Below are 9,990 nucleotides of genomic sequence, written 5' to 3' on the forward strand. Positions count from 1 at the left end.
ATCCGGATCTCTTTAGGGATCCGATACTAGCTCCACAAATCTGCCAAAGCCCGATCGTTCAGGACACTCTCATAAGAGTTCACCTCTTGACGATCTCACCAGCGTCACCGACGTCAGAATCGGACTCATCGTCGTCATCCTCCCTGACGTCGGCCCCTTCCTCTTCCTTGGCCTCATTTTCCTCCTCATCATGAGCAGGACCACCCTCAGTAGTCCGCTCTCCGGGGGCCTGAGCAGATCTAAGGTTACTTCTCCTTGGTGGGTCAGCAGAGGAGCTGGACAGGTGGCTATACTGAGCCGTGAAGCTCTTGGACCCAAACAGAACACATTGGTCATCGTGAGTCCTCTCGAAACTCACTTCAGGGTCAGAATCCCCTCATCCCAGCGACATCACAAGAGCCTGGCATAGGTTCTTTTTTCACTAAAATAGCAAAGTCGGTCTTTCTAGTGTCTACCGCTATGAAGCTCGAACCTGATTTGATTTGGCGATATGAAATCCGATTAGATGCTGTCATTTGCCTCTGTAGTCTGTAGATGCAGCGGATATTCCCCTTCCACCTGAACAGTATTGACTCGGCTACATACCCATACCGATTCAATTGTGTGTCTGTCTATCTCTGTCTCTCTCCGCCGGCGGCTATCACAGCCAGTCGCTCCTTTTGTTTACATTGCGGGAGTTCAATCACAGAGGCGTTGCTTATAACAATCAATTTTCTTGGTGAGGGGATTTCTTCAACTTGAGTCTTTTTTTTGGCTGTTAGAATTAGAAGTTTTTGAGTATGTAAATCCTTATCATTGTTATCGTTTTTTGTTTCTCTCTCCCCTACTATGTCCTGTTTTTTGCTGTTTACTTCAATGATTCCTTTTGAGCTTTGTCTTCCTCTTCCGTTAGGGTACTGGAATAGGACTTAAAACGCACTTCTCATTACAGATATTGAAAATTTGTTATTCGTTTAAATATGAATGCAGAAGATTCTGATGAAAGATATACCTTAGCGTCTTGGAATCCCACAACTTATGATTATCAAACTATTCTCTAAATCTCAGATGCAATGTACATCTGTTTTTGTGTAGGAAACATAATAGTGTTCAATTAATTGGGCGGCTGCTGAAGACTTGAAGACTTGGCCAACCAACTTAGCTGCCATTCTCAGTTAGTTTTCCTCCTCTTTATTAGGTATTCGGAGAATTAAAATTTTCATTCTTAAATTCTAAAATGTTGATCTGTTCAATTTTAGTTGTGGTCTCAGGTTTGCTTTCTTGGTCATTTTTATTAATGGATTCCCCAACCCCCCAAAACTTATGTTAATTAACTTTCTCACTGTTTGGTTCCCTTACCCATTCTCTTATGTGGGTAGGCTTTAAATTTTCAATTTGTAGTGGGTCTTTGTTCCACATCCCTTCCCCCCCCCCCCCCACACACACACACAAAAAGTTTATATCTCTGTTATCTGTTGATGTGTTGTAAATGATTATATCACATTGGACATTATTCCTTTTATTGGCATCTTTTGTTTCTAGGCTCTAGCTTGAGGTGTTATTTCCGGTCATCTTCAACCATGAACTCGTTTCAATCTCTCGTCCAACCATTTCCCACCACTATAGCTATGCCCTCTCTGCACATGTACCCAGTAGACTCATTTTCGTATTTACTCCCTCATGCGTCTGTCAAGACCACAGTCTCTTCTTCCTCCCAACATCTGGAGAGAAGGGTCCCTGAAAGGGATGAAATTCGTCTTGGATTACCAAGTAAAGGTCGCATGGCTCAAGACACCTTAGATCTTCTTAAGGTATTTTTCTTGTCTTGATTGTTGGCCATGTTTCTTTTTATTTCACTATATGGTGCTCTTTTGTTTATCTAATATTAGTGTTTCTTTCATTTTTTTTTGTACCCCTTGAAAAGGATTGTCAACTCTCTGTTAGGCAGGTGAATCCTCGACAATATGTTGCAGCAATTCCACAGGTGCGTACTTAGGCTATTATTCTTTTGGTCGTGGTAGAAGCTTAAACTCTTATATATTGTAGTGTTTTAGTATTTTATTTGTGATGCTTGTCTGCAATAAAATCCTCTGTATACCTGTACTTCTTTCTCAGGGTGTTTGTGTGTGTGTGTGGTGGTGAAGGTTGAGTGCATGCATGTTTGTGCATGTGTGGCTATGTGTTTGTTGCATCTGCAAGTCACTTTTGCTGTGATAATCTGCAGTTGAAATCAAGATGGGGTCCTTATGGGCACTCTTCTTGCTCTGTTATGGATTTAACTGGAGATATATGTTTCACCTATGATGGATCTTATATGGTGGTGAGAACTCTGTGTTTGTGTTGAATGAATGTTTTAAATGCTGCTTTTGTTGTCATAGTCTCCATATATATGTAGTGTGATCAAAATGGGGATTTTATTGCCTTGTAAATTTCTACTGAGATGCTTTGGGTGTATGTTGCATTTATGTTGTCAGCTGTGTTGGATTTTAGATGGTCAACACTCCCAAGTAATCTGGCTTTCCTTGCAGCTAAATTGAGTCCGATTGAAGGAGCTAAAAGAACTAGGGGCAGGCCTAAAATGACCATAGGAGAAGTGGTGAGGAAGAACATGCATAGTCTAGGCCTTGTACCAAGTATGACCTCAGATATAGTCTATTGGAGGGCAAGGATACATGTACCAGATCCCATTTAGCTGATTCTCCTGACATGTTGGGCTGTGCCTCTTCCCCCTTACTATCTATTTCCTTTTTTCGTTTTGCATTTTCCTTTTTCATTGCTGTTCTCTTCACCCACCCCGCTTTTTCCATCTTTTCCTTCCCTTTTTTTGTTAGAACTTAGTTATCCTTACTTTGTTTTGTTTGGATCCATGTAGCCGACCCCATTAAGTTGGAATAAGGCTGAGTTTGTTGTTTTTTTTTTTTTTGGAATGCATGTACTTAATGGTCAGCAGCATTGATAGATAGTGTAATCAATTATGGAGCAGACTCCTATCTCTTTCTCTCTTCTTCTTCTTCTTTTTTTAATACTACTTGTTTGTGATGCTTACGTGAAGTTGTTGTCTGATTTGTCTTTCCCAAAAATGTTAATGATTTGTCAGTTTTCAGCCAAATCATGTGTTAGAGTTTTCATAATGTTATCCATCTTTATTAGTTATGTTCAGAATAAAATTGTTGACTCTAAAATGGAAGATAACTTCAAATTTGGTATAATTATGGTGATATTGCAATGGATATTCAAGTTTTTAAACCTAAGTGGGAACAAGGTACACCTTATTTAGTATAACTTGGAAATTCTGTGTCTAGTAGCTAGTGGTTCAGAGCCTCCTCCCTTTTCTTTTTTGTCAAATAGGATTCATTTCTTGAGAGAAATCCAGGTAGCATAGGTATGAAACATGAATTTACTTGGGTTTTGAGGAGCTAAGGATATATACCATGACATGACTTGATGAACACACCTTTAAAAAGGGCGTACCCAGTGCACGAGAATCCTGCCAGTACGGGGTCTGGGGAGGGTCATAATGTACACAGCCTTACCCCCGCTTCGCGAAGAGGCTGTTTCCGGACTTGAATCTGCGACCTAGGTCGCAATGGAGCAATCTTACCATTGTACCAAGGTCCGCCCTCTAAGTTTTTGAGTACACCTTAGAAGATAAAATAGTATCAAATTATTTGTTCAGGGGGTTAATTCAGTAAGTTTTTTAGTACAGAGAAATATCTTCCCTTGCTGGTTTATATGAAACTTCAGGGAATGCTAAGCACTAATATACATATGAATTATTAGATAAGAAAGAGAGCATCCATAATGGTTTAACAAACACAATGCATACCATCTACCAAAAATCTCAATGCATACCATCATATGCTACAGGACATGTTTGGCCGTAATTCATAATAAATCTCTGTAAATTGAGGCACCACATAGAAAAGGATACTGGATCAACATAAATTTTGTTTTTCTAATTATATTCAAGTTATCCTTTATTGCATGACAAACCCTGGAGAGGACTGACAGGCAAGGTTGAACAAATTGGATGTGGCCCAAATGTTGTTTCTGCCTAACATGCTGCCTCCTTGTATTGCCACGCCACAATAATAACACTTTGGTTTCATATCACATTGTTAGTGGATCCCGTCAATATATCCAGTTATCCACTACATTCAAAAAACTTCCTTGGATCAACATGATCTTGCTCATTGCTAGTTTTATCTCCATTGCATTGTTGATATACTGGAGCATTTTTGTCATTTTCTGACTATTGGACCCTGTTGGTATATGCGTTCTATAGACAAACCCCTTTTGCATATAAACAATGTTGAATATATCTCATTTTGATCTCTATCACGGCATCAATATGCTAGGGGCATCTTTATCACATTTCTGCGGTCACTGGTCCTTACTAGGATGTCCAGCATGTTAACAAACCCTTTTGCAGCATTGATGGAACCTGCCAATATTTTCAGTGTATTGACAGATTTTATCTGAACCGACGTGACTTGATTCCATTTTGTTCTTTATTGTATTCTGGCTATGCATCTTATACTCATTTTTTCAGGTTAGCTGGATTCAGCTGATGCGTCATGTCATCCTCAATGCATGGTGTTTTGTATTTGGGAAAAAGATTGCTACACTACCCTTGTGCAGATTCCTTTATACCCTTCTCACATAAAAAACAGTGGGCCCACACTGACACTCTCTCTTCTTTTCTGACCATGTGAACCCCATATGGACCCTACGTGGATGATACCATTTTCTAACCCCTCATTGGTGCAGCGTGCAGATTCCTTCTTACACTGTCTTTGTAGGCCTCTCCCTTTGTATATATTATCAACTTTTACTAGAGGCGATTTCACATTAATCTTTTGCATATGGAGAGTTTAAACAAGAGTTCAAGTAAATCGACTAAGTTTTGACACATTAAAAGAAATATTTGAAATGGTAAATGTGTATTGATTGTTGTAGACTAAGTTTTGACACATTAAAAGAAATATTTGAAATGGTAAATGTGTATTGATTGTTGTAAGCAGGTGTACACTTGCACCTACCATCTTCTTGCATGTATGTAATGCAGTTGACATAAATATGGTTACATTTTTAAATTTATTTGTTTATTGCTTTGATGCAGCTTGCAAACTTAGAAGTCTGGTTTCAACGGCCCAAGGATATTGTGCGCAAATTGCTGTCAGGAGATCTAGACCTTGGTATTGTGGGTTTAGATATACTCTCTGAATATGGACAGGTAAGCATTGATATTTTGATTTGTTACTGTCTTACTGAGCTAACTTTGTAGGGCAAGAGAGGTCCTTGCTTTCTTCCCTAGTGATTTGGTGTTTTTTCTTTCTTTCTGAGTATGTTAGCTTAATTTGAAAAAATAAAAAAGATAAGGATGAGAATCTGATTGCTTAACATGGTATCAGGACAATGTAAGTAGAAGGATTGGATATATGAACCTTGCCAAATATAAGTTTAATAGAGATAGATTGCGTGCTTTTTCAAGATACCTTCTGAAGTTGAGTAAATACTATGACAAATATTCCCAAACATGCACTTATATTTTGGAAAATGATAGAGAAGCATGATACTTAGAACCCATAAAAAATATGGTCTTTCTAAGGATTATGCAGAAGCAATGAGGATGTTGAGATAGATGAATGGCTGAACCTTGAAAGGGAAATTAATCATGTTTCAGAAAATTACAGATAAAATGCTCATGAGCCTTCTTTTGGTTTCTAAACTAAATACTTATAATAGTTTTGTTGCTTAGGCTGATCACCAGCAAATATACTTTCATTAACAGATTCTTTTTTTGAATAATTTGGCAGGGGAGTGAGGATTTGATCATAGTTCATGATGCACTTGAGTTTGGGGATTGCCATTTATCCCTTGCAGTGAGTGACTAAATTGCTAATGGTTTACCAAAAAGGGGCACTGAATCTTAGCTATTGCCATTTAGTGTCTACGGCTAAAGTGCTAATAGTTGTTTCATCATTTTTCAGATTCCTAAGTATGGGATTTTTGAGAATATAAATTCATTGAGTGAGCTAGCCCAAATGCCTCAATGGACCAAGGAGAAGCCTTTGCGAGTTGTTACTGGTTTTACTTATGTATGTCATATTGATGATTCTATTGTCATTTCTCTAATCTATTTATTTTACTTCGATTTTCAAAAATATGTTTCCATGTTAATTTCTGGTTAGATGGTGCCCTGTGCCCCATGGACTGATCTCTTCCCATGCCTGCACAGCTGGGTCCTAAGTTTATGAAGGAGAAGGGAATGAAGCATGTCACTTTTTCAACTGCAGATGGAGCATTGGAGGCAGCTCCTGCGGTGAGAAAATCTCTTGGCTGTATAGCTCTATTTATGTGTTATACTGTGATGTTCTTTATTATTATGCTGTCATTATTAATCATCCACACTAGCAGTCTAGGAACCATGTTGCAGAGTTTGCAAGCAAGTGTGAATAAAAAAAATTACAGTGTTTTGTCTCCCTATGTTTTTTACTCAATAGACATTTATTTTATTTTCCTTTTTTTTTAGATTGATAAAATATTGAAGATGTCTAAAATATTCTGCCTTCTTTGAGTTACTTGTGTTAAAAAAAAAATTTGTACCCAAAAAAAGTTTGACTTTTTTTCGCTTTGAACTTCATAGTAGAACTTGCGTTCTGCCTTGATGGTCCTTTCAAGGTAGACTTTCATTTACATTCTTCTCATTTGTGAGTTTTCCTTATTTCATTTCAGGAAAGTTTTTTTAGTCTAGCACGTAGAGGGTTTCTTAGTTGGCTCAAATATCTGCTACATGGCATATTGGATAGAGCTGAAATTTTGTTGACAACAAAAAGGTTCCATGCTCACATGTCGAGTTCCAGCCAAAACAGAGCCTCCTAAGTGGCAAAATGAAGTTGTAAAAATCCAGTGAACAACTGAAATTTTTTTAAAAAGAATGGACAGTTGAAAATATGAAGAAATATGGAAATACATGGGTGGGTATATGTTTAAATTTTGAGTATAAAATTTAACATCCGATCAATCTAGACCATGTTCTAGATATCCATTCGATCAAAATTGCCATATCACCCTCCCACATGGCAAATCTTGGTGCCAGCCTGTAGAAACCCTCTAGACTTACTGGTCTAGAAAAAATTTTGCCATTTCATTTTACAGTTTTAAGGAATTAGTTATATCCTCTCTATGTTCTAGATTTCCCCTCATTGAACTATGATCAGATTCTTTCAGTAGGTTGTGAAAGGGAAACATAGTGATGCATTTATGGCCTCAATTATCATCCCAAATTAAAATAGTTCACCCTTTCCCCTTCAGTTATCTAACTCCCCCACCCCTGGTGGAAGGTGGTCCAATTTAGTAATGTGCAGTAAGTGTATATATTCTTTGAGCTCGAATGCCCTCTAACCCAAGCGAATGACTTTCATGATTTTTTTTTCATTTGTGATTCTTTTGGTCCTAGATGGGGATAGCAGATGCTATTTTGGATCTTGTGAGTAGTGGAACAACACTGCGTGAAAATAATTTGAAAGAAATTGAAGGTGGAGTTGTTTTAAAAAGCCAGGTAAATTCTTTTAATCCTTGGAACTCATATAGTGGTAGGATTGCTGTATACTGAGAGTTCCAGCATAGGAGAAGCAGCTTTTGTATTTGTAAATTTTCCATATTCAGTGCTGACCCCAAGAATTGTAGTAACAATTTTCACTCACTACTAGAATGTATACGGATGTTCTCCAGGCTGTCCTTATTGCAAGCAAGAAATCTCTGATCCAGCGTAAAGGTGTTTTGGACATTACACATGAGGTGCTTGAAAGACTGGAGGGTCATTTGAGAGCAGCTGGTCAGTTCATGGTGAGCACCTTTTGTCACTCGAAATAATTTATTTTTCTCCTTTGCAATTGTCTGTTTTTGCTTATGCTTTTAATGGCAGGTAGTGGCAAACATGAGGGGGACTAGTGAAGAGGAAGTGGCTAAGCGAATTGTAAACCTGACATCATTAACTGGGTTGCAGGTGAGGTTTCAGAATGGAAGCTACTGTTTCCCCCTCCCCCCCACCACATAGTTGTCAAGGCGCCGCCTATGGCATCCAGCGCCTTGGTCGCCTAATTGGTGCCGCCTTGGTTTTGGACCCTCTCCAACACCTTGAGCCATCTAGACACCGTGACAACTATGCTCCACCCACAATCATTGACGCTTACTATTTTTGGACAAGTTTTGTGTGTCCTACTTGAGGGCAGCAATGCAGCATGAGGTATTCAAGATACATGCTTCCATATGTGCTTTCAAATATACTCTTTGAGAAAATTGAGGACAAATACTGAGAGTTGTCTGGATGTCTTTTTTTGTTTCAACTGTTTTTTTCACTGATTTAATTTGTGTATATGCAGGGACCTACCATAAGTCCAGTCTTCTGTAAACGTGATGGGAAGGTTGTGGCAGACTATTATGCAATTGTCATTTGTGTGCCAAAGAAGGAACTCTACAAAGCCATTCAACAGCTGAGAGCAGTAAGAGAAACTCATTTTGCCTTCGATATCTCTACTTACTATTTCTGTAGTTTATCAACCTGGATCACAAAATGGAGGGAAAAAGTATTTACTCCTTTTGTTTTGTGTCATACACCTGACTCTTGTGTTAATGTCACAGCCCTCAGTTCAAGCTTTTCAATCTTGTCTCCCTTTGAAAGAATTTGTCTGGCTTCTTGATTCAGTTACCTTCCCTATCCTCACTTATGCAGATTGGAGGCAGCGGAGTTTTGGTTTCTCCTTTGACTTATATTTTTGATGAAGAACCTCCAAGGTGGCGTGCACTTCTTACAAAGCTTGGGCTTTGATCTTCTGGGAGATGTCTGAGCGGTGCTGGAAGCATATTTTTGTTGCAGTTTTCAAAGTATTTCCAATTGAATGCTTCAGGAGGATGACCAACACTCCTCCACTGGAAAACGTTTTGTTGATCTCATTATATTGAGTTAGACATAGCTATTATTGATAGCGAGGAATTTTCTGCTTTCCTGCCATCATAGCTTTTTTTTCTTTTGTTTTTGTTTTTTTTTTTTTGGGGGGGGGGTTGGGGGGAAGGTTGAGGGTCTCCCTTGTGTTTACTAGAAGGCCTTCATTATTGCACGTGAATCTGTTTGACTAGCCCTTATTGGCCATTATTCATGGCTATGTGGAAACAGTTGTGCAGGCTCCTGCAAATGTTTCGCACCGGCTGCACCTACTCCAGCAGTCGTTCCTTGATGTTGTGGGTCAAGCTATCGCTGTTGTTATCATGGCTGCCGTTGGGCTTGGGTGGGATGTCAAGCATCTTGATGGGTGGATCAGTAACTTTGATTGGAGAAGCTTATGGGTTGGATCCATTCCCTAGTTTTGAGATTCAGTCTCAGCCGGTGAGGGCGAGATTGTCTGTGAGATAGAATTCAAGCACCTGAATTGTGTTCTTGTAGTGTTCCTCAGTTGGAGAAATGCTGACTTTATTGTGGATTTTAAAACTCTTACGTCAAATTCCTCAGAATTGGACTAGAAAGGGAGTTTGTTATCTGTCCCTCCCCTGTCCCTCCCCCTCCCCCTCCCCTCATTTGTTCACTCCCTCCACCACCTCTGGCTTCAAAGGTAATATGACCTCCACTAAGGGCCCATCACAGCTCAACTAAGCAAACAAATACGGATTAGAAATAAAATCTGGATTTGAATTGATTTGGGAATTATTCGTGTACCTATAAAAATTTTGGAAGAAAATTAGGATGTTCATTTTTTTTTATTGTACATACTTGCATGTATGATAATCTTATGATTGTCAATTTGGTAGATGATGCAAAGTGGATCTGGCCGGTGTCATTCAGTCACGTTTGTCTATCTGTGTGGGTCTACTTGTGTGGCTGTTCTAATAGTATATCTCCTTTGATTAATTAACCATTTAATAGACAATTAGATGATGTGAGTACCTCCTAATAGTCAGCTTTATGCTCTCGTCAAAACCTTTGCAGATTGTCTGAAGTCTTAGCTTAGTCAA

General features: G+C 38.9%; 1 protein-coding gene across 3 annotated transcripts; it reads left to right on the top strand.

Annotated features, from left to right (window-relative positions):
- Window positions 1-663: 663 nt before the first annotated feature.
- On the top strand, window positions 664-8,981 carry LOC122669912 (ATP phosphoribosyltransferase 2, chloroplastic-like). 3 transcript variants are annotated; one of them, XM_043866819.1, is made up of 12 exons: window positions 664-718; window positions 1,548-1,790; window positions 1,904-1,963; window positions 5,102-5,215; window positions 5,799-5,864; window positions 5,973-6,080; window positions 6,221-6,304; window positions 7,442-7,543; window positions 7,717-7,830; window positions 7,910-7,990; window positions 8,367-8,486; window positions 8,717-8,981. In XM_043866819.1, the coding sequence occupies exons 2-12, from the start codon at window positions 1,560-1,562 to the stop codon at window positions 8,810-8,812; spliced, it is 1,176 nt and encodes a 391-aa protein (XP_043722754.1). In that variant the 5' UTR covers window positions 664-718; window positions 1,548-1,559; the 3' UTR covers window positions 8,813-8,981. The 3 variants fall into 3 exon arrangements, with proteins under 3 accessions (XP_043722754.1, XP_043722755.1, XP_043722756.1); XM_043866820.1 differs by lacking the exon at window positions 664-718 and adding an exon at window positions 1,111-1,153 and having other exon boundaries at window positions 1,529-1,790; XM_043866821.1 differs by lacking the exon at window positions 664-718 and adding an exon at window positions 1,152-1,177 and having other exon boundaries at window positions 1,529-1,790.
- Window positions 8,982-9,990: the final 1,009 nt, after the last annotated feature.

Source organism: Telopea speciosissima, chromosome 7 (assembly GCF_018873765.1).
Source record: "Telopea speciosissima isolate NSW1024214 ecotype Mountain lineage chromosome 7, Tspe_v1, whole genome shotgun sequence".
In the NCBI taxonomy this organism is placed as follows: domain Eukaryota; kingdom Viridiplantae; phylum Streptophyta; class Magnoliopsida; order Proteales; family Proteaceae; genus Telopea; species Telopea speciosissima.

Bases quoted from the DNA above. Each gene is read 5' to 3' on its own strand.
- LOC122669912 (XM_043866819.1), top strand. From the start codon at position 1,560: ATGAACTCGTTTCAATCTCTCGTCCAACCATTTCCCACCACTATAGCT. The intron at 6,081-6,220 runs GTATGTCATATT...ATGCCTGCACAG, and splicing joins TTGTTACTGGTTTTACTTAT to CTGGGTCCTAAGTTTATGAA. The intron at 7,991-8,366 runs GTGAGGTTTCAG...GTGTATATGCAG, and splicing joins CATCATTAACTGGGTTGCAG to GGACCTACCATAAGTCCAGT.